At 42.0% G+C, this 25,883-nt stretch overlaps 1 protein-coding gene across 2 annotated transcripts in view; it reads right to left on the reverse strand.

Moving 5' to 3' along the window:
* Positions 1–20,521, reverse strand: part of LOC115106790 (segment polarity protein dishevelled homolog DVL-3-like) — a 54,872-nt gene extending 34,351 nt beyond the window's left edge. For both annotated transcript variants that reach the window (XM_029629882.2, XM_029629881.2), the window contains exon 1: positions 20,068–20,521. In XM_029629882.2, the coding sequence (XP_029485742.1) occupies positions 20,068–20,228 (161 nt within the window). In that variant the 5' untranslated portion in view covers positions 20,229–20,521. The remainder of the gene's footprint in view (positions 1–20,067) is intronic.
* Positions 20,522–25,883: the final 5,362 nt, after the last annotated feature.

Raw genomic sequence — 25,883 nt, forward strand, 5'->3', positions numbered from 1 at the left:
TCCTCAGACCCCTTGTGAGACCATATGCTGGTGTGGTTGGCCCTGGGTTCCTCCTAATGCAAGACAATGCTAGACCTCATGTGGCTGGAGTGTGTCAGCAGTTCCTGCAAAAGGAAGGCATTGATGCTATGGGCTGGCCCGCCTGTTCCCCAGACCTGAATCCAATTGAGCACATCTGGGACATCATGTCTCGCTCCATCCACCAACGCCACGTTGCACCACAGACTGTCCAGGAGTTGGAGGATGCTTTAGTCCAGGTCTGGGAGGAGATCCCTCAGGAGACCATCCACCAGGAGCATGCCCAGGTGTTGTAGGGAGGTCATACAGGCACGTGGAGGCCACACACTACTGAGCCTCATTTTGACTTCAGCCTGTAGTGTGGTGTTCCACTCATTTTGAGTGTGACTCCAAATCCAGACCTCCATGGGTTGATAAATTTGATTTCCATTGATGTTTGTGTGATTTTGTTGTCAGCACATTCAACTATGTAAAGAAAAAGGTATTTAATAAGAATATTTCATTCATTCAGATCTAGGATGTGTTATTTTAGTGTTCCCTTTATTTTTTTGAGCAGTATATATATATATATATATATATATATATATATATACACACACATATATATATACACATATATATATATATACACATATACACACACACACACACACACACTCAGTGGCCAGTTTATTAGGTACACAACCTTGTTCACAAAAATGGTTCACTCCTACAGAGAGTGTCACGTGGCCGTGGCTTGATATATAAAGCAGGCAGACAGGCGTTGAGGAATTCAGGTACTGTTCAATTGAACGTTACAAATGGGCAAAACGAGTGACCTAAGCAACTTTGAGCGTGGCATGATCGCCGGTGCCAGGCGCGCCGGATCCAATATCTCAGAAATGGCCGGCCTGCTGGGATTTTTATGCACGACTGTGTCTACGGTTTACAGAGAAAGCTGCAGCAAACAAAATGCATTCAGTCAGCGACAGTGTATGGGCAACAACAGCTCATTGATGCTCGAGGTCGAAGGAGAATGGCAAGAATCGTGCAAGCTGACAGGAAGGCCACAGACAGACAAATAGCAGTGCAGTACAACAGTGGTGTGCAGAGCAGCATTTCGGAACACACAACTCGTCAGTCCTTGTTACAGACGGGCTGTTGCAGCAGACGACCACACCGGGTTCCTATCAGCTAAAAACAAGAAGAAGCGGCTCCAGTGGCACTCGATCACCAGCACTGGACAATTGAGGAGTGGAAAACAATTGCCTGGTACATGACAACGAGTTCAGTTTTCTTGAGTGGCCAACGCAGTCCCCAGACCTCAACCCAATAGAGCATCTTTGGGATGAAATGGAACGGGCTGTGGAATGTTTCCGACACCTTGAAGAATGCCCAGAGAATTCAGACTGTTCTGGAGTCAAAGGGGGGTTCGACTCAATACTAGATGGGTTTACTTAGTAAACTATACAGTGGGTTCCGAAATTATTGACACATTTGATAAAGATGAGCAAAAAGGAATGTATAAAATTAACTATTCAAATACTGAGCTATATTGGTAAATTCTATTATTGCTCAGAGAAAGAGACATTGTTTAACAAGTAATACAAATATTTTTCCTATCAAAGAGGAAGGAGTCAAAATTATTGACACCTGTAGTCAATACCTGTCCTTGCGAGGATAATGGCACAGACTTTTTCAGTGACATTATCCTCGCAAGGTGTCATATTGAAAGGTATTGAAAACAGAACTTCCGGTGGCACGCAACATAACTATGAGTTAACTGACATATTTTCAAATAATTGTCAACATATAACACCACATTAAGGTGTGGGACGTTCACTGTATTACAAGGAGCAACAGTAGCTCTGTTTCACTCCAGCAGGTAGCATAATCTATCCATTCACAGTTCACCTGTGGGAGACATGTCAGCTGTCAACACCCGACAACAGAAAGAGTTGGCCGCTACTATCAGGAAATTACCTCTACCCTCGACTCGCAATTAAATCCGGTAAATGAATATCTTGCACTGCTTACTTCTAAAGTGGATAACGACTCAACTAAAGCGGAAAGTTTGGAGACAGCGGCCAATGTGACAGAGGGGGACTCCATGACCTGCAAACAACACAAACTAACCCTTTACAGCCTGAGCGAAATGATCCATTTCTTGCTGGATCATGAGCTCTGCGTGCATTAATGAGCTCTATGTGCATAATTTGTTGGTGTAAAACCATATATGAAAACATGATACATAATTTGAAAGCTGAGAAACAGCCCTTTCAAATGATATGACATCCCCATCAATAACATTGTAATCAGTCAAGAAATAACACCTGTGAAAATATGTATCTTATATGAAAATAAATACTCCCCCCCCAACCAACTGCCATTTACACAACTTTCTAATGAAGATAGAGAAAACCTTATTGAGTCTTCCTTGTTTTGTAATGATTGAACATCTGCAATCAGAATATAAATACCTTTTACTGTGAACACGTTACAGCTGTTTTAGTGACCGATCGCATTTTCTATGTAATGTTCCTTGATCAGACACTTTATCTGGATAGTATATTAAACAAAAATCTGCACCGAAATGAATTACAAATAGCATTTAGTCTTACATTTGACAAAGACAAACAAGTACTATAATATTAATAAAATATGAACTTTATTGAAAGAACAAGGTTAGGGGAATACATTGTCTCATTCACACCTGTAAAAAAAAAAGGTACCAGTTATCTCCATCATAGCCATAACGTTACAGTATATACAACATTCATCTCAGGGATATTGCAATCAACATTGATCTGACCGATGCTGGGCAGCATCTTAGACCTAGACCTGGAGGGTGGGGGAGGGGGACAGGCATCAGTTGGCATGGAATCAAGCATTTCTATAACTTCCCTAAACCAGTGTGAGCACAGTGGTCAATCTATTTTTATTCAACATCAATATGGAGCATTATCTTTAATATTTGCATCATGTGTCTGGACATACTGAGCCATCTGCTCGTGGGATGCCTTCCGCAAGTTCTCAGTCTGTTTGACAGCCAGACCTCTGCCACGACCCAGCTCCTGTAGTAGAGAGATTTATTCCTAAGGCAACAAAGAGGGAATTCTTGCATGAAATTGATGAGTACCTTCGGGGGCTGCCCTACACTCCTCTGTCAGCTCAGTGTAGGCCAATGCCAGGTTCAGCCTGAACAGGAGGAACAATAGTTTATCATCTTTCAATGCTAGGGATGCGTTCCAAATGGTACCCGATTTCTTAGATGGGGCATCAGTGTAGACATCTCTAATAGTAACCGGATTCAAACTACCTGGAGTGCCTCAACCTAAAACAAATTTGGTCCTCTGCTATGCATAATCGCTTGCCCTCACATTCAGGTGCTACTCAAACAAACCACATCCTATTCTCCTTTCTATCTATCCTGTAACACCAACATATTCTAAAGTAGTCCTCCAGTACATTGAAGTTTCATTCTTTCTGTTCAGCCAAATGTTAGTGTGGTGCCATTTAGCCAACTCCTATGTATAGCCAACTTCGATGGTAACATGGCATGACAACATTCATACAATAGGATAAACAGATCTTAGTCAAGGCTAACCAAATGTTGATTCTCTGCCAGTCAATGTTCAACTTTCTGTCCTGTCCTGTGTGTGTTCTGTTACCCTGGCTTATTGTATTGTGCTCACTTGGGCAGTGAGGGTGTGTCCTGTGAGGGTGTGATTGTCCCTCAGCCCTTTCTTCAGGATCAGCATGTTGTCCAGTCTCTGCCTGTCCTTATCACCGTGGGGACAGCTTCTACAGTGTCCTCCTCAGAAAGGTCTGAGAGCTGACAGTCCACCACACTGTCCTACAGAAAGAGAGAGAGAATTTAAAAATCATAGACCTGCGACAGAGATATATATATATATATATAGAGAGAGAGAAGTACCAGTCAAAAGTTTGGAGACACCTACTCATTCAAGGGTTTTTCTATATTTTTACTATATAGAATAATAGTGAATACATCAAACTATGAAATAACACATATTTCAATCATGTAGTAAGCAAAAAAGTATTAAACAAATCAAAATATATTTTAGACTCTTCAAAGTAGCCACCCTTCGACTTGATGACAGCTTTGCACACACTTGGCATTCTCTCAACCAGCTTCAACTGGAATGCTTTTCTAACAGTCTTGAAGGAGTTCCCACATATACTGAGCACTTGTTGGCTGCTTTTCCTTCACTCTGCGGTCCAACTCATCCCAAACCATCTCAATTGGGTTGAGGTCAGGTGATTGTGGAGGCCAGGTCATCTGATGCAGCACTCCATCAATCTCATTCTTGGTCAAATAGCCCTTACACAGCCTGTTGAAAAACAAATGATAGTCCCACTAAGCGCAAACCAGATGGGATGGCGTATCGCTGCAGAATGCTGTGGTAGCCATGCTGGTTAAGTGTGCCTTGAATTCTAAATCAAATCAGACAGTGTCACCAGCAAAGCACCCCAACACCATCACATCTCCTCCTCCATGCTTCATGGTGCGAACCACACATGCGGAGACACGGCGGTTGTAACCAAAAATCTCAATATCCATTGCTCATGTTTCTTGGCCCAAGCAAGTCTCTTCTTCTTATTGGTGTCCTTTAGTAGTGATTTCTTAGCAGCAATTCAACCATGAAGGCCTGATTCACGCAGTCTCCTCTGAACAGTTGATGTTGAGATGTATATTTTACTTGAACTCTGTGAAGCATTTATTTGGGCTGCAATTTCTGAGGCTGGTAACTCTAATGAACTTATCCTCTGCAGCAGAGGTAACTCTGGGTCTTCCTTTCCTGTGGCGGTCCTCATGACAGACAGTTTCATCATAACGCTTGATGGTATTTGCGACTGCACTTGAAGAAACTTTCAAAGTTCTTGAAGTGTTCCGTATTGACTGACCTTCATGTCGTAAGGTAATGATGGACTGCTGTCCCCCCCCCCCCACCTTGTCACAACACAACTGATATGCTCAAATGCATTAAGGAAAGAAATTCCAAAAATGTACTTTTAACAAGGCACACCTTGTTAAAATCAAATCAAATCAAATGTTATTTGTCACATACACATGGTAAGCAGATGTTAATGAGAGTGTAGCGAAATGCTTGTGCTTCTAGTTCCGACAATGCAGTAATAACCAACAAGTAATCTAACTAACAATTCCAAAACTACTGTCTTATACACAGTGTAAGGGGATAAAGAATATGTACATAAAATCTAAAAACAGGTGAATACCTCATGAAGCTGGTTGAGAAAATGCCAAGAGTGTGCAAAGCTGTCATCAAGGCAAGGGGTATATATTATATACATACATACATACATACATACATACATACATACATACATACATACCCCTTCCCTTTTCCACATTTTGTTACGTAACAGACTTTTCTAAAATGGATTAAATTTAAAAACTCCTCATCAATCTACACACAGTGCTCCATAATGACAAAGCAGAAACATGTTTTTAGATTTTATGGCAAATACCTTATTTACATCAGTATTCAGACCCTTTGCTATGAGCCTCTCAATTGAGCTCATGTGCATCCTGTTTCCATTGAGCATCCTTGAGATGTTTCTACAACTTGATTGGAGTCCACCTGTGGGAAAATCCATTGATTGGACATGATTTGGAAAGGCACACACCTATCTACAGTTGAAGTCAGAAGTTTACATACACTTGGAGTCATTAAAACTCATTAATAACCTGTTGGGGCTAGGGGGTACAAGGATATATTTGTTAGATGACCACCAAATTCAAAAACACACACAGCAATTTCATAGTCACAAAAGCATAAATATAGATCAAATGAATCACTAACCTTTGATTATCGCCATCAGATGACACTCATAGGACATCATGTTATACATGTATTGTGTGTTTTGTTCGACAATGTGCATATATCTATATATATTTAAAAAATCTCAGTTTACATTGGCGTGTTAAGTGCAGTAATGTTTTGAATCCAAAACATCCGGTGATTTTGCAGAAATACTCACAATAAACATTGATAAAAGATGCAAGTGTCATTCACAGAATTAAAGATAAACGTATCCTCTATGCAACCGCTGTGTCAGATTTCAAAAAAACTTTATGGAAAAAGAATAATCTGAGAATGGCGCTCAGAACCCAAAGAAATAGCCGCCATTTTGGCGTCAACAGAAGCTACAAAAAAACACTATAAATATTCACTTACCTTTGAATATCTTCATCAGACAGCAGTTCCAGGATTCCCAGTTCGACAATAAATGACTGATTTGTTCCATAAAGTTTTTAAAAAAAACATAATTTAGCCACTTGTTGTTAGCTTGTTCAGCCCAGCATTCAATACTCAAAAAGCACGAGCAATTCCTCCAGACAAAAACTTTAAAAGTTCCCTTACAGGTTGTAGAAACAAGTCAAATGATGTATGCAATCCATATTTAGGATGTTTTAAACATTAATCAGCAATAAGGTTCCAACCGGAGAATTTAATTGTCTGAAGAAAGGCATTGGAATGCAAGAACACTCTCTCGTGATCGTGCGCAATATGACCACCGAAACGGAGAATTTCATTGTCTGAAGAAAGGCATTTGAATGCAAGAACACTCTCTCGTGACCGTGCGCAATGAGACCACCGACTCAAAAAGCTATTTGAGCCCCTCCTTTATAGTAAAATCATACAACCAGAATCTAAAGACGGTGACATCTTGTGGAAGCCCTAGGAAGTGCATGCTCATCCATATCTAAGATGGACATCAAATGGCACTGTTTTCAAAATTGAGTTCACACTTCCTGTTTGGATTTCTTCTCAGGTTTTTGTCTGCCATATGAGTTCTGTTATACTCACAGACATAATTCAAACAGTTTTAGAAACTTCAGAGTGTTTCCTATCCACCAGTAATAATGATATGCATATATTCCCATCTGGGAAAGAGTAGGAGGCAGTTTATTCTGGGCATGCCTTTCATCCAAAAGTGAAAATGCTGCCCCCTAGCCCCAACAGATTTTAAAGTCATTAAAACATTTCAACCACTCCACAAATTCCTTGTTATCAAACTATAGTTCTGGTTCTCTAGTAAACTGCTTCTCTAGTAAATTGGTAGGAATGTCTCATCTTATGTTCAAGAAGGGCCTTTTTCCCTTTATTCAGATTACACCGGCCCAATTTCGATTGTTTGAAAAGGAACAAATGTTTTAAACAAGCCTTAGAAAGTTGGTTGCAATTTCAGTTTAATCCACCTGAAAAGACATAAAAAATAATACAACAAATATTGTGGTTAAATTCAAATATACTTATTGATTAAAAAAAAAAACTATTTTTTGAAGACATTTTTAAAAAAGGTATAATTTTTGTGAATGATATCATAAATAGGACTGGTGGAGTTGTCACACATGGAGCTAACACAGACATATAGAAATGTCTGCTCTACCCAAAAATACAACCAATTAATTGCAGCATTACCACAAAAATGGAAGAGGCAAGTAGAAGGGGAAAAAAGTAAGGAACTTGTAAGTCGGCCCTGTATTAAAGAACATCAATGGTTAAAGAAAAATAAATGATCTAATGACTCTGCCTCCTCACAGCAGAATCTGCAGAGCTGGGAAGATTGTATCTCCCATATACAGTGGGGGAAAAAGTATTTAGTCAGCCACCAACTGTGCAAGTTCTCCCACTTAAAAAGATGAGAGGCCTGTAATTTTCATTGTTCTGTTTAGAGAAAAAAGGGGGAGGCCTGCAAGCAGAAGAATTACCATCCCCAACGGTGAAGCACAGGGTGGCAGCATCATGTTGTGGGGGTGCTTTGCTGCAGAAGGGACTGGTGCACTACACAAAATAGATGGCATCAGGTGGTAGGAAAATTATGTGGATATATTGAAACATCTCAAGACATCAGTCAGGAAGTTAAAGCTTGGTCGCATATGGGTCTTCCAAATGGACAATGACCCCAAGCATACTTCCAAAGTTGTGGCAAAATGGCTTAAGGACAACAAAGTCAAGGTATTGGAATGGCCATCACAAAGCCCTGACCTCAATCCTGTAGAAAATTTGCGGGCAGAACTGAAAAAGCGTGAGTGAGCAAGGAGGCCTACAAACCTGACTCAGTTACACTAGCTCTGTCAGGAGGAATGGGCCAAAATTCATCCAACTTATTGTGGGAAGCTTGTGGAAGGATACCCGAAACAATTAAAAGGCAATGCTACCAAATGCTAATTGAGTGTATGTAAACTTCTGACCCACTGGGAATATGATGAAAGAAATAAAAGCTGGGAAAAAAATAATTCTCTCTAGTATTATTCTGACATTTCACATTGTTAAAATAAAGTGGTGATCCTAACTGACCTAAGACAGCACATTTTTACTAGGATTAAATGTCAGGAATTGTAAAAAAAAAAGTTTAAATGTATTTGGCTAATGTTTATGTAAACTACCGACTTCAACTGTATAGGATGTCCTACAGCTGAAAGTGCATGTCAGAGCAAAAACCAAGCCATGAGGTCTAAGGAATTGTCCATATAGCTCCAAGACAGGAATGTGTCAAGGCACAGCTCTGGGGAAAGGTACAAAACATTTCTACAGCATTGAAGGTCCCCAAGAACACAGTGGCCTCCATCATTCTTAAATGGAAGAAGTTTGGAACCACCAAGACCCTTCCTAGAGCTGGCCGCTCGGCCAAACTGAGCAATCAGGGGAGAAGGGCCTTGGTCAGGGAGGTGACCAAGAACCCGATGGTCACTCTGACAGAGCTCTAGAGTTCCTTTGTGGAGATGGAAGAATCTTCCAGAAGGACAACCATCTCTGCAATACTCCACGAATCAGGCCTTTATGGTAGAGTGGCCAGACGGGAGCCACTCCTCAGTAAAAGGCACATGACAGCCCGCTTGGAGTTTGCTAAAAAGGCACCTAAAGGACTCTCAGACCATGAGAAACAAGATTCTCTGGTCTGATGAAACCAAGATTGAACTCTTTGGCCTGAATGCCAAGCGTCACGTCTGGAGGAAACCTGGCATCATCCCTATAGTGAAGCATGGTGGTTGCAGCATCATGCTGTTGGGATAGTTTTCAGCGGCAGAGATTGGGAGACTAGTCAGGATCAAGGGAAAGATTAACAGAGCAAAGTACAGAGAGATCCTTGCTCCAGAGTGCTAAGGACCTCAGACTGGGGCAAAGGTTCACCATCCAACAGGACAACAACCCTAAGCACACAGCCAAGACAACGCAGGAGTGGTTTCAGGACATGTCTCTGAATGTCCTTGAGTAGCCCAGCCAGAGCCCGAACTTGAATCCGAATGAACATCTCTGGAGAGACCTGAAAATAGCTGTGCAGCGACACTCCTCACCCAACCTGACAGAGCTTGAGTGGATCGGCAGAGCAGAATGGGAGAAACTCCCCAAATACAGGTTTGCCAAGCTTGTAGTGTCATACCCAAGAAGATTCGAGGCTGTAATCTCTGCCAAATGTGCTTCAACAAAGTACTGAGTAAAGGGTCTGAATACTTATGTAAATGTGATATTGAATTATTTATTACGGGGTCATTACGGGGTATTGGGTAGATTGATGAAAAAATACACTACCGGTCAAAAGTTTTAGAACACCTTCTCATTCAAGGGTTTTTCTTTATTTTTACTATTTTCTACATTGTATAATAATAGAGAAGACATCAAAACTATTAACACATATGGAATCCTGTAGTAAGCAAAAAAGTGTTAAACTAATCAAAATATACTTCTTCAAATAGCCACCCTTTGCCTTGATGACAGCTTTGCACACACTTGGCATTCTCTCAACCAGCTTCACCTGGAATTATTTAATCCATTTTAGAATGGCTGTAACGTAAACATTTTTGGAAAAAGTCAAGGGGTCTGAATATTTTCCGAATGCACTCAATGTTAAAAAAAAGTGTGTGTGAATATCCCTAACCTTTCCAACAGACAAAGAGCTATGAATGGATCAGAGGTTCACCAATCAGGGCCTTGATTGGCTCGGCAACAGTAACTGTGTATGTTTGATGGGACGTTGATGGAAAATTCTGCTAACTCACAGAAAACTTAATGTTTTTTCAACGTTCCGATGAAACAGGCACAATGTGTGAAATAATTCATTTAAATTATATGAGAGGAATATTAATTGATATGAATTAAAATATTGTATCTGAAACTAAAAACTAAAACTAAAAAAAAACTAAAAACTAACTTAGTGCAGTTGCCCTCTGTCCAGTGAACTGGGACTTTCCAAAATGGTCTAACACTGACGTAAGCGGCTTGAGTATCGCCCAGTATCCTCGCGCGGCACTGGGAACCCAGTCAAACCTCGCAAGGTGAGGTAAATGAGATGGTTTTTTGCGTTTTTTATTTATTTTTTACATACATTTATATACATACATTTTTTTATTTCACCTTTATTTAACCAGGTAGGCTAGTTGAGAACAAGTTCTCATTTACATCTGCGACCTGGCCAAAATAAAGCAAAGCAGTGTGACACAAACAACACAGAGTTACACATGGAGTAAACAAACATACAGTGTGTGAAAATGGAGTGAGGAGGTAAAGCAATAAATAGGCCATAGTAGCAAGTAATTACAATTCAAAAAGGTATTGAAAAAAGGGACGTCAACAATTTAGACAGAGCTGGTCATGGGTGCACCTCAGCCACACTCAAGGTCCTAAACGATATCATAACCGCCATCGACAAGAGACATTACTATGCAGCTCTATTCATCGACCTGGCCAAGGCTTTTGACTCCGTCAATCACCACATTCTTATCGGCAAACTCAACAACCTTGGTTTCTCAAAAGACTGTCTCGCCTGGTTCACCAACTACTTCTCAGACAGAGTTCAGTGTGTCAAATCGGAGGGCCTGTTGTCCGGACCTCTGGCAGTCTCCTAGGTGGGTGCCACAGGGTTCAAGCCTCGGGCCGACTCTCTTCTCTGCATCAATGATGGCGCTCTTGCTGCTGGTGATTCTCTGATCCACCTCTACGCAGACGACACCATTCTGTATACTTCTGGTCCTTCTTTGGACACTGTGCTAAGAAACCTCCAGACAAGCTCCAATGCCATACAACTCTCCTTCCGTGGCCTCCAACTGCTCTGAAATGCTAGTAAAACTAAGTGTATGCTCTTCATCCAATCACTGCCCGCCCATCCAGCATCACTACTCTGGACGGTTCTGACATGTGGACAACTACAAATACCTAGGTGTCTGGCTAGACTGTAAACTCTCCTTCCAGACTCACATTAAGCATCTCCAATCCAAAATTAAATCTATAATCGGCTTCCTCTTTCGCAACAAAGCATCCTTCACTCATGCTGCCAAACATACCCTCGTAAAACTGACTATCTTACCGATCCTCGATTTCGGCGATGGCATTTACAAAATAGCCTCCAAAACTCTACTCAACAAATTGGATGACATCCGTTTCGTCACCAAAGCCCCATATACTATCCACCACTCCGACCGGTACGCTCTCGTTGGCTGGCCCTCGCTGTCATGTTATGTCTTGTCCCTGTGCTTTCTCTTCTCTTCGTTTCCCCCTGCTGGTCGTATTAGGTTACTATCTCTCTCTCTCTCTATCGTTCCGTTCCTGCTCCCAGCTGTTCCCCATTCTCCTAACGACCTCGTTTACTCTCTCACACCTGTCTCCTCTTTTGCCCTCTGATTAAGTCTCTATTTCTCTCTCTGTTTCTGCTTCTGTCCTTGTCGGATTCTTGTTTGCTTTGCCCTTGTCCCGTCCTGTCGTAATCTGCCTCTTCATCAGATGCTGCGTGTGAGCAGGTGTCTCTGTCCTCTACGGCCCGCGCCTACCCAGAGGGACCTGCAGTCTGTTGCCGCTAGCCCTGCAATTCTCCTCTACTACTAGAAGGAGGACTCTCCTGCAAAGATAGAGGATTTATGTTTTCCCTGTTTGGACATCTCCTGTAAAGATTGAGGATTTATGTTTTCCCTGTTTGGACATTAAAAGACTCTGTTTCTGTTGAATCGCTGTTGGGTCCTCACTCACCTGCATAACACTCGCTTCATACTCGTCGTCAAAACCCACTGGCTCCAGGTCATGTACAAGTATCTGCTAGGTAAAGCCCCACCTTATCTCAGCTCACTTGTCACCATAGCAGCACCCACCCGTAGCACGCGCTCTAGCAGGTATATTTCACTGGTCACCGCCAAAGCCAATTCCTCTTTTGGCTGCCTTTCCTTCCAGTTCTCTGCTGCCAATGACTGGAATGAACTGCAAAAATCACTGAAGCTGGAGACTCATATCTCCCTCACCAACTTTAAGCACCAACTGTCAGAGCAGCTCACAGATCACTGCACCTGTACATAGATGGGCTGTTTACAGATGGGCTATCTACCTCATCCCCATACTGTATCTATTTATTTATCTTGCTCCTTTGCACCCCAGTATCTCTACTTGCACATTCATCTTCTGCACATCTATCAGCAGTTTTTAATTGCTATATTGTAATTACTTTGCCACTATGGCCTATTTATTGCCTAACCTCCCTTATCTTACCTCATTTTCAGACACTGTATATAGACTTTTCCTACTGTATTATTGACTGTATGTGTGTTTATTCCATGTGTAACTCTGTGTTGTTATTTGTGTCGAACTGCTTTGCTTTATCTCTGAATGGCACACCTACACAATCCACGTCTGAATTATTTAAAGTCTTAAAAATTATTCTTTAACCTGCCTCCTCCCCTTCATCTACACTGACTGAAGTGGATTTAACAAGTGACATCAATATGGGATCATAACTTCCACCTGGTCAGTCTGTCATGTTTTATCCTCAGTGACTATTTCCACACTATGAGGTTGGAATAGTAGTGCAAAAATGATAATGCCCTTTTAGTGTAAGAGCTTTTCGAAAAGACTGAAATTCCAGCCTCTTTTGATGGGATGGAGTTTTGGCCTGCCTGGTGACACACCAGATGTTAAAGGAGTTAATAGACCGATAAGAAAGAGAGTTCCAAATGTCTCTGCCAATCCCCTCTCAACTAGTTTTCCCCTCCTAGCAAAATTCTTGCTTGAGAAATTGCTCTTTGCTAAGAAGCTATTTTTGTTTATTTTTGAGCATTTTAATTGAAAAACAAATATTTCACAGTAAGGTACTTAACTGTTACAGAGAAATGATTTGATATTGAGATAAAAACATCTGCATTGGACCTTTAATACCAACAAATGTGCCTGTATAATAATAAAATAACAAAGGCATAAAGTAAAGAGTGGATGTGTGGGGCCAATTATTTTTTTTTAAGTGGTTGTGTGGGGCAAATAAATACATGAAATGACAACAGCCAGATGAAAACAATACACTACAGGCTCTACAATATCACACATTTTTCTCAGTGCGTCTCTCTCAAACATTAACACAAAAAGTTGCTCACGCCACTAGCCCCTCCCCAGCTGCTCCCTGAAAAAGTGCTGACCTCAAGTGAACCCTGTTGCCATAGAAACCACCAAGAGGAAGGGGACAGACAGACAGACAGACAGACAGACAGACAGACAGACAGACAGACAGACAGACAGACAGACAGACAGACAGACAGACAGACAGACAGACAGACAGACAGACAGACAGACAGACAGACAGACAGACAGACAGACAGACAGACAGTTGTTAGAGGGGAAGAGCATAACATATGGAAAATAAAAAATAAGCATAGAAAGAAATATGATTGGTTTAATACATCACTTAAAATGTCTTCCTTTACACAAACATTTACCCATGAGTACAAACACGAGCAGACAATCATGAGCAGTGAGTAGACATTTACCTTATGTATACCTGACCTAGTTTTGTCCTGCTCCTGAGCCACATTTGGATGTGTGTAAAGATACTGGACAGATTTTTAATTTGATGACTGTTGTGCCGCAGCGAATTTTCCTGCGCAGCATGAAATGCTAACTTCTACTGTATTCAAGGTTTAAAAAGGATTCTGTAGTTTGTCATTTCCACTTAAACATGTCAGACTTGATTTTCCCTAATGAAAAATGCATTAGCCCCTAGACAAATGTCCATTAATTATTATCCGCGTAATAACTGTAATCAAATTCACATTGGTTGTTGCTGCAGGACTACTTTCCTGCTGTGCGAACCTGTTCACATGAAGATAGCACATCTGTATTTTCTTTTCATGAGTAAGAGAAGTCACGCACACACAAAGACACTAGTAATCTGTCAAGAACTCTCCTCTATCATACACACACACCTGGCGATGCATTCAGACACAAAGATGCTTTGAATAATGACTATACCATTTGTCCTGGCGGACGAAGAGCCAGAGAGAAGAGGAGGAGTCTCCTGTTCCCTGTCGCTGTGTGTGTGTGTGTGTGTGTGTGTGTAATGCGGAAACTCAGGGTTGAGTCCTAAATGGCACCCTATTCCCTACATAGTTCACTACTTTTGAGGGCTCTTGTCAAATGTAGTGCACTATGAAAGGAATACGGTGCCATTTAGGATGCATAGTGTGGCAGTCCCAAGCCCTGCGGCTGATTTTATTAAGCACATTAAAAACAATAATAATCTCTCTCACTCTCTCTTTCTGCATCTCAATCCATCCCTCCCTCTACTTCTCTTACTCTTCTAAGCATCAAATCAAATGTATTTATACTGCCCTTCTTGCATCAGCTGATATCTCAAAGTACTGTACAGAAACTCAGCCTAAAACCCCAGTAAGTTTCGATTGCGGGGCAAGTCCAAAAGATATGAGAGTGGTCCTCCCTCAATAGACCACATTCTCTCCAACATGGGTGTAGGGAGCCAGTCTGTTTTGATTTCAGTTTAGGTGTTATGAAGAAACGTATAACATTCTTCCAACAGAATTCTCTCCATGACCTTGAGTTGTTGGAGCTTTGTTGAGTCTCTAATATGTTCAACCATGTTTCATCAGTTATTTCAATGTTAAGTTCCTCCTCCCATTTCTTTTTAATATAGTTTGTAGAATGTTTCTTTGAGGATTGAATACCCAAGTAGAGATTTGAAATAGTTTTTTTGTTACTCCCCAAGATGTATGCGTTAGTGAATACCTGGATTAATATTGGAGGTGCTCGAGGGTTAGTCACTTTTATCTCCCTTAAGAAATAGTGTCAAACTTGTAGGTATCTGTAAAAATCTTGTTTATCTAAGCCATGTTTTTTTTTACTTAGGTCCTGGAAGTTATCTAGGTTCCCATTCCTTATAATTGTACTGAATGATGTGATGCCTTTCTGTGTCCATTGTTTAAGCTCATTCATCCTTGTTCCAAAGACACCTACAGTACTACCTGCATCCTTGTTCCAAAGACACCTACAGTAGCTCATGCATCCTTGTTCCAAGGACACCTACAGTAGCTCATTCATCCTTGTTCCAAAGACACCTACAGTAGCTCATGCATCCTTGTTCCAAGGACACCTACAGTAGCTCATTCATCCTTGTTCCAAGGACACCTACAGTAGCTCATGCATCCCTGTTCCAAAGACAAATACAGTAGCTCATGCATCCTTGTTCCAAGGACACCTACAGTAGCTCATGCATCCCTGTTCCAAAGAAAAATACAGTAGCTCATGCATCCTTGTTCCAAGGACACCTACAGTAGCTCATTCATCCTTGTTCCAAAGACAAATACAGTAGCTCATGCATCCTCTTTTATATTGGGTGGCCCCAGCAGGAATCGAAAATACGATCCTGGCTTTGCAAGCACCATGTTTTACCAACTGAGCCTCACAGGACAGCATGATATGGGTTGTTGGACTGGTTAATCTATCCAGGCCTGCAGGTGCAGACTACTCCACTGATGTGGAAAAGCAGTGAAGCACTCCCTGATCAGATTTACTACGGACAAATAAGACGAATGCTTCTCTGGACACACACGGACGGAGGGAGGGAGGAGGGAAGAGCTATGAAAAAGAGGGAGGATGAAAAAGAGGGACAGGAGGGATGGAAAAGAGAGCAGGAGGGAAGGGACAGAGGTGAAAGGGGGGGGAGGGTAATCATCTCTGAGGTTCAGGGTCGGCATCCTTTTTTCTTCCCAGCCATAAACAACACAAATAGGACAGAGAGACCGATTAAAAAAACCACAGGAGGCCAGACACAAACACAGAGACAAAGACAGCGAATCTATTCCCCAGTACATGCGCACACATCTAATATGCAAATAGTCTCAAGTCGACAGAGAAGAGGGGAAGACAGGAAAATAAAACAGGAAGAAGGGAGGAAAGTAGGTCAGCTTCCTAAGAGACAGAGCGAGCACTGTGCTCCACTACACACACACACACAGTATCCACTACTATAGAAACAGATGTACCCGGTTGGGGGTCTAGAGCGGTAGGGTGAGGTTCTAGTGGTCCACACCAGGCTTTTGTTTACATACATTTTTGTATTTATTTAACATACCATCCTCCAATGCATCCTTCAGTCCTTCCTTAAAGTCATCACTATTCTAACACGATTGGATAGGTGAGCGCAAGGATATCACTCCATAGCCTCCACCAATCCGCCCATGCCCGTAAGGTCAGTGATTACTGCAAGGAAGGGAGGAATAGCACATAAAATAATTCTGACTGATCAGCTACAGGTCTGCAGCAGAAGCAGCACCAAACTTGAAATGTGTTGTTTCAAATGTAAAATGGCTGTTTTCACATGTTGAGCTTTAATTTCACGTGAAACCATATTTTCACATGTATTAAATAGAATTGACACCACCTTTTCTCATGTGAGGAGAATAACATGTTGTTTTCACCTCACACGTGAATTGTAGTTTGACATGTGAAATCACAAGTTCACATGTGAAAATCTAACTTTCAAATGTGGAATTGTATGTTCACATGTGGGGGTGAAATAGTGTTATTCCCCTCACATGTGAAAAGGTGGTGTTAACATGTTGCAGTAGCAATGTTCCCACATGTGGAACTGCAATTCTTTAATGCCGTTCTGTAAAAAGGTTATCTGAGTAATAATTCAAGTGCATTATTTTGATTTCTGAGCCACTTCATTATTATTGTATTCCTCCATGGTGTTACATTGATATACATGTACAGTGCATTTGGAAAGTATTCAGACCCCTTTGACTTTTTACACATTTTGTTATGTTACAGCCTTATTCTAAAATTGATTCAATTGTTTTTTCCCCCTCATCAATCTACACACAATACCCCATAATGACAAAGTAAATTTATATTTAAAAAAAAACTGAAATATAACACTTACATAAGTATTCAGACCCTTTACTCAGTTCTTTGCTGAAGCACCTTTGCCAGTGATTACAGCCTTGAGTCTACTTGGGTATGATGTTACAAGCTTGGCACACATGTATTTGGGGAGTTTCTCCCATTCTTCTCTGCAGATCCTCTCAAGCTCTGTCAGGTTGGACGGGGAGTGTCACTGCACAGCTATTTTTAGGTCTCTCCAGAAATGTTCGATCAGGTTCAAGTCCGGGCTCTGGCTGGGCCCCTGAAGGACATTCAAAGACTTGTCCCGAAGCCACTCCTGCGTTGTCTTGGCTGTGTGCTTTGGGTCATTGTCCTGTTGAAGGTGAACCTTTGCCCCAGTCTGAGGTCCTGAGCGCTCGGGAGCAGGTTTTCATCAAGGATCTCTCTGTACTTTGCTCCATTCATCTTTCCCTCGATCCTGACTAGTCTCCCAGTCCCTGCCACTGAAAAACATCCCCACAGCATGATGCTTCTACCACCATGCTTTATCGTAGGGATGGTGCCAGGTTTCCTTCAGACGTGACGCTTGGCATTTCAGGTCAAAGAGTTCAATCTTGTTTCTCATGGTCTGAGTACTTTAGGTGCCTTTTGGCAAACTCCAAGCAGGCTGTCATGTGCCTTTTACTGAGGAATGGCTTCCGTCTGGCCACTCTACCATAAAGGCCTGATTGGTGGAGTGCTGCAGAGATGGTTGTCCTTCTGGAAGGTTCTCCCATCTCCACAGAGGAACTGGAGCTCTGTCAGTGACCACTGGGTTCTTGGTCACCTCCCTGACCAAGGCCCTTCTACCCCTGTTGCTCAGTTTGGCCAGATGGCCAGCTCTAGGAAGAGTCTTGGTGATTTCCACTCTTCTTCCATTTAAGAATGATGGAGGCCACTGTGTTCTTGGGGACCTTCAATGCTGCAGAAACGTTTACCCTTCCCCAGATCTGTGCCTCGACACAATCCGTTCTCGTAGCTCTAAGGACAATTCCTTCGACCTCATGGCTTGGTTTTTGCTCTAACATGCACTGTCAACTGTAGGACATTATATAGACAGGTGTGTGCCTTTCCAAATCATGTCAAATCAAATGAATTTACCACAAGAGGACTACAATCAAGCTGTAGAAACATCTGAATGATGATCAATGGAAACAGGGTGCACCTGAGCTCAATTTTGAGCCTCATAGCAAAAGGTCGGAAAACGTATGTAAGAAAGGTATCTGTTTACATTTTTAATACATTTCCAAAAAGTCTAAAAACCTGTTTTTGCTTTGTCATTATGGGGGTAGTGTGTGTAGATTGATGAGGATTTTTATTTTATTTCATCCATTTTATTTAATCCATTAAGGCTGTAACGTAACAAAATGTGGAAAAAGTCAAGGGGTCTGAACACTTTCCGAATGCCGTGTACACTGCTGGGCAGAAGGAGGATGAAACCATACCACTTGCTGACCACACTTTGTCTAGCCTGTGTGTATGTTTGGTATCAACCATGAATAGGGTAATCCCAATCCCTGTCCACAATATTTCCAAGTCCAGCTTTCTAGATAGCCATAAGCACAGATCACAACATGTATTTTATCTTTCTCCAACACATTCAAGCTAAGCTCTCTCTCTCTCACACACACACACACACACACACACACACACACACACACACACACACACACACACACACACACACACACACACACACACAGTAATGACGGTGAATTCATGAGGGCAAGGAGATTAACCTAATTTTCTATTGATCACAAAAGAGAAACCTTCTCCATGGCCCCTTTCCAGTCTCCATTTTCAAGAATGGAACCTCCATTTTCAAGAAAAACTAAGGCATTGGGAATGGACATTATCAAGTTCATCCTCTTCCAAGCATTTTGTTTTGACAACTGTTAAATCAGTCTCTACAGAGCACGGAACAGTAAAATCCACCAGCTCAGACACAGACAATACCCTCAGTAAATCAGAGTATGGAGAGAACTAGGATTTCCACTAGATAGCACAGTCAAGGTCAAAATTCTTAAAACTTAATGAAAACAAAAATCTGCTTTTTAGTATTAAGGTTAGGCTTAGGCATAAGGTTAGCACTGTGGTTAAGGTTAGGTTTACAATCACGTTTGAAGAAAATTGTAGAATAGGCGGAGTTTATGACTTTGTGGCTGTGGTAACTAGTGACCACCGAGGACTACTTTCTAGTGCGCATGATGGAAACTATCGAATTTAGGAAAATTCCAAGCACAAAGTTTCGTTATTTCGTCAAATCCTTTTTACGCTAAAAAATTATCACAACGGACGGCCGCTCTTCTGAGAAGACGCAAAGCCGTGCGCTTTAGTAACTCACCATTAAAAGCTGTCGATTGACCCGTTTTTCCCTCTAGCCTCCCCAAAGCATAGTGTGTTTTTTAGGGGGTGGGAGGGGAGACTTGGAAACCATCAACACTTCTTATATGTGGCATTAACAGAAAAGCAAGCGTTTGGAACAACTCCGTCCCTCATAAAAACATCTGACTTCCAACCGCACCCCCCACCCAGTATCCTCAGTGATGCCAATAACCAGAGTCCTCCATTTCCAAAATGGACGCTCTTGATATATGAAATAAACTACAATCTATCCCATTTGATCAGATCGGATTACATATTTGTAGTCTATTCAAAACACTGATGGGAAAGCCATTTACTGTATTTTAGCAATGCGTAAAGGCGCTCTAAAAGTCCTAGGCTATCAAGTGACATTGACAGGAGAGGCGGGGCGCAGAGAATGCGTACGGGAATATAAAATCTCAGTGTCTATCCAACAGTATCAATAACAGGAAAAATAAATACACCACTTCTACACCCCATATTTATATGGAAGAGCAGCAAAGTAAGTTACTTTGCACAATGGTCTTACCCGAAATCATCGTCCATAGATTTAAAGAAAAATGTATAGTTGGGTTTATTGAGGGCATTTTTGAAATCGGCAAGAGTAACCCTGTCGGCAGCGATGGGCAATTTGACCAGGTAGGGAGTTTCCTGGTCGTCCAGATGATAGATAATTTTGGTCTCCCCCATGGCGAACCGCTGGGGAGGGTAAATCCCGTTACATATTCCAGTGTCTCCTCTAGCCTGTTTTCCCGGCTGTTGTCAACTCTTCGCTCCACTTCGTGAGACGGACCCTGCACGACGCCAAATGCGGACAGATGTGTCCAAATAAAACACGTAAAAACGTGGTATTATTTTTGTCCGTTGCAGTCTCTCATCACAAAATAACGTAATTGGGTTCATTTGCCCCTGTCATGAGCCTCGGATTGCGCTCCACATCGGCGGACACCGACACCCTGCTCATTGTAACATCTGTCCGCCGATGTGGGACAATAGCCCCTCCTATCGACATTCCAATGAAACTCCCTCTAGAGGACTGGGAATGAAATGAACAAGACATTTCATTTGAACTCTTGAAGATGTAGGAAAATACGGACAGATTTGTATCACGTAGACTATAAGGAAACACGTCTTAGCCTACAAGTAACGGCCATTCGTCTGTCTGTTGTTAGATCATATGCAATGTGTTTGGTGTCAATGCTTAGTTTAGGTTGGCATCCCTCTCATCATTATAGACCAGGGCCCTTGCCCGATAGCAAGGAACATGCTTACGAGTGTTTTAAACACACCGTTCCAACAACAGCCGAGGATGTAACGTTCGTTTCCCAAAACACCACGGAGAGAGAGCCTTTGCTAAGTGCGTCTTTGGAGCATGTGTCGATACTGAAAAGGATCGAAATAAATCCAGCGCTGCTCTCAGATAAATGTTCGATATTAAAATCTTTCTATATAAAACATATATATATTTCACAATACTGACGACGAATCAGTTACTATAGAACAGTGGGGATGCGTGGGTAAAATCACTGGGGAAGCCAAGCCCCCCCAAAAAGCCATATTATTACATCAACCTATGTGTTGTGATAATTGCCTCGTTTGCTCTATAACCCTATGCCTTGTGACCGTGATATATACACTACATGCTCTTCGAACATCTCGTTCCAAAATCATAGGCATTAATATGTAACAAACAGTTACATGACCTACAGCATGGTGAAGCAAGTTAATGCTTCTCACATTTTCGGACCACTAAACAACTATTGATTTAGAACCAGAGAGTTACCGCAAGACGCAAAGAAAACAGGAGCTGCCTCCACTAATTCCAGCACCATTTCAACTTCAATATCATCAACTCACCAATGCTTAGTCTAATACATTGACACCAAAAAGATAACAACAACTATTAAGTCCAATCAGCATAAGCTAAATGATGTGGCTGTCCATGGTTCTGATTTCTGTGTGTGTGTTTCCCTATCCCAGTCTGCTGTCCCCACATGCTTCAAGATGTCCACCAGTCTTCCTGTACCCAAGAAGTCAAAGGTAACTGAACTTAATGACTATCACCCTGTAGCACTCACCTCTGTCATCATTAAGTGCTTTGAGAGACTATCACATATCACATATCATATCACCACCTCTATCACCTCTACCTTACCTGATACCCTAGACCCACTCCAATTTATTTACCGCCCCAATAGATCCACAATCGCCATCACGCTGCACACTGCCCTGTCCTATCTGGAGAAGAGGAATACCTATGTAAGAATGCTGTTTATTAACTATAGCTCAGCATTCAACACCATAGTAATCTCCAAGCTCCTCATTAAGCTCGAGGCCCTGGGTCTGAACCCCGCCCTGTACAACTGGGTCCTGGACTCCCTTACGGGTCGCCCCCAGGTGGTGAAGGTAGGAATCATCACCTTCACTCCGCTGATCCTCAACACTGGGGCCCCACAAGGGTGCGCGCCCAGCCCCCTCCTGTACTCCCTGTTCACCCATGACTGCGTGGCCATGCACACCTCCAACTCAATCATCAAGATTGCAGACGACACAACCGTAGTAGGCTTGATAGTAGTAGTAGTAGTAGGCTTGATTACCAACGATGACGAGACAGCGTACAGGGAGGAGGTGAGGCCACTCGGAGTATGGTGTCTGGAAAACAACCTCTCACTCAACGTCAACAAAATAAAGGAGATGATCATGGACTTCAGGAAACAGCAGAGGGTGCACCCCCCTATCTACATCGACGGGACCACAGTGGAGAAGGTGGAAAGTTTCAAGTTCCTTGGCGTACACATCACTGACAAACTGAAATGGACCACACAGACAGTGTGGTGAAGAAGGTGCAACAGAGCCTCTTCAACCTCAGCAGGCTAAATAAATGTGTCTTGTCACCTAAAACCCTCAAACTTTTACAGAAGCACAATTGAAAGCATCCATTCGGAACGTATCACCACCTGGTACGGCAACTACACAGCCCTCCAGGACACCTACAGCACCCAATGTCAAAGGAAGGCCAAAAAGATCATCAAGGATATCAACCACCCGAGCCACTGCCTGTTCACCCCGCTATCATCCAGAAGGCGAGGTCAGTACAGGTGCATCAAAGTTGGGACCGAGAGACTGAAAAACAGCTTCTATCTCAAGGCCATCAGACTGCTAAACAGCCATCACTAACATAATAGAGGCTGCTGCCTATAGTCAGACTAGAAATTACTGGCCACTTTAAGGAATGGAACACCAGTCACTGTAATAATGTTTACATATCTGGCATTACTCATCTCATATGTATATACTATATTCTATACTATTCTACTGTATCTTAGTCACTTAATAATGTTTACATATCTGGCATTACTCATCTCATATGTATATACTGTATTCTATACTATTCTACTGATTCTTAGTCACTTAATAATGTTTACATATCTGGCATTACTCATCTCATATGTATATACTGTTTTCTATACTATTCTACTGTATCTTAGTCTACGTATTACTCATCTCATGTGTATATATAGTATTCTATACTATTCTACTGTATCTTAGTCCATTCCGCTCTGACATCGCTCTTCCATATGTATATAGTCTTAATTCATTCCTACGTGTATGTAACCAATAACATCTGCTAATCACGTATATGTAACCAATAACATCTGCTAATCACGTATATGTAACCAATAACATTTTACTTTATTTGTGTGGATGTAACCAATAACATCTTACTTTATGTGTGTGTATGTAACCAATAACATTTTACTTTATGTGTGTGTATGTAACCAATAACATCTTCCTTTATGTGTGTATGTAACCAATAACATCTTACTTTATGTGTGTGTATGTAACCAATAACATCTTCCTTTATGTGTGTATGTAACCAATAACATCTTACTTTATGTGTGTATGTAACCAATAACATCTTACTTTATGTGTGTATGTAACCAATAACATTTTACTTTATGTGTGTGTATGTAACCAATAACATTTTACTTTATGTGTGTGTATGTAACCAATAACATCTTACTTTATGTGTGTGTGTGTGTGTGTGTGTGTGTGTATGTTTTTTATTTATTTATTTTTATTTCACCTTTATTTAACCAGGTAGGCAAGTTGAGAACAAGTTCTCATTTACAATTGCGACCTGGCCAAGATAAAGCAAAGCAGTTCGACAGATACAACGACACAGAGTTACACATGGAGTAAAACAAACATACAGTCAATAATACAGTATAAACAAGTCTATATACAATGTGAGCAAATGAGGTGAGAAGGGAGGTAAAGGCAAAAAAGGCCATGGTGGCAAAGTAAATACAATATAGCAAGTAAAACACTGGAATGGTAGTTTTGCAATGGAAGAATGTGCAAAGTAGAAATAAAAATAATGGGGTGCAAAGGAGCTAAATAAATTAATTAATTAAATACAGTTGGGAAAGAGGTAGTTGTTTGGGCTAAATTATAGGTGGGCTATGTACAGGTGCAGTAATCTGTGAGCTGCTCTGACAGTTGGTGCTTAAAGCTAGTGAGGGAGATAAGTGTTTCCAGTTTCAGAGATTTTTGTAGTTCGTTCCAGTCATTGGCAGCAGAGAACTGGAAGGAGAGGCGGCCAAATAAAGAATTGGTTTTGGGGGTGACTAGAGAGATATACCTGCTGGAGCGTGTGCTACAGGTGGGAGATGCTATGGTGACCAGCGAGCTGAGATAAGGGGGGAGTTTACCTAGCAGGGTCTTGTAGATGACATGGAGCCAGTGGGTTTGGCGACGAGTATGAAGCGAGGGCCAGCCAACGAGAGCGTACAGGTCGCAATGGTGGGTAGTATATGGGGCTTTGGTGACAAAACAGATTGCACTGTGATAGACTGCATCCAATTTGTTGAGTAGGGTATTGGAGGCTATTTTGTAAATGACATCGCCAAAGTCGAGAATTGGTAGGATGGTCAGTTTTACAAGGGTATGTTTGGCAGCATGAGTGAAGGATGCTTTGTTGCGAAATAGGAAGCCAATTCTAGATTTAACTTTGGATTGGAGATGTTTGATATGGGTCTGGAAGGAGAGTTTACAGTCTAACCAGACACCTAAGTATTTGTAGTTGTCCACGTATTCTAAGTCAGAGCCGTCCAGAGTAGTGATGTTGGACAGGCGGGTAGGTGCAGGTAGCGATCGGTTGAAGAGCATGCATTTAGTTTTACTTGTAACCAATAACATTTTACTTTATGTGTGTGTATGTAACCAATAACATCTTACTTTGTGTGTGTATGTAACCAATAACATCTTACTTTATGTGTGTGTATGTAACCAATAACATCTTACTTTATGTGTGTGCATGTAACCAATAACATCTTACTTTATGTGTGTATGGAACCAATACATCTTACTTTATGTGTGTGTATGTAACCAATAACATCTTACTTTATGTGTGTGTATGTAACCAATAACATCTAGGATCAGTAACACACACTAACCCACTACCTGTAGACCCCTCTGTCTAGGAGCAGTAACACACTAACCCACTACCTGTAGACCCCCTCTGTATACGAGCAGTAACACACTAACCCACTACCTGTAGATCCCCTCTGTCTAGGAGCAGTACCCCACACTAACCCACTACCTGTAGACCCCCCCTCTTTCTAGGAGCAGTAACACACACTAACCCACTACCTGTAGACCCCTCTGTCTAGGAGCAGTAACACACACTAACCCACTACCTGTAGACCCCTCTGTCTAGGAGCAGTAACACACTAACCCACTACCTGTAGATCCCCTCTGTCTAGGAGCAGTACCCCACACTAACCCACTACCTGTAGACCCCCCCCCTCTGTTTAGGAGCAGTAACACACTAACCCACTACCTGTAGACCCCCTCTGTCTAGGAGCAGTAACACACACTAACCCACTACCTGTAGACCCCCTCTGTCTAGGAGCAGTAACACACACTAACCCACTACCTGTAGACCCCCTCTGTCTAGGAGCAGTAACACACTAACCCACTACCTGTAGACCCCCTCTGTCTAGGAGCAGTAACACACACTAACCCACTACCTGTAGACCCCCTCTGTCTAGGAGCAGTAACACACACTAACCCACTACCTGTAGACCCCCCCTGTCTAGGAGCAGTAACACACACTAACCCACTACCTGTAGACCCCTCTGTCTAGGAGCAGTAACACACACTAACCCACTACCTGTAGACCCCTCTGTCTAGGAGCAGTAACACACTAACCCACTACCTGTAGACCCCCTCTGTATACGAGCAGTAACACACTAACCCACTACCTGTAGATCCCCTCTGTCTAGGAGCAGTACCCCACACTAACCCACTACCTGTAGACCCCCCCTCTGTTTAGGAGCA

Source organism: Oncorhynchus nerka, linkage group LG23 (genome assembly GCF_034236695.1).
Source record: "Oncorhynchus nerka isolate Pitt River linkage group LG23, Oner_Uvic_2.0, whole genome shotgun sequence".
Classification (NCBI taxonomy): domain Eukaryota; kingdom Metazoa; phylum Chordata; class Actinopteri; order Salmoniformes; family Salmonidae; genus Oncorhynchus; species Oncorhynchus nerka.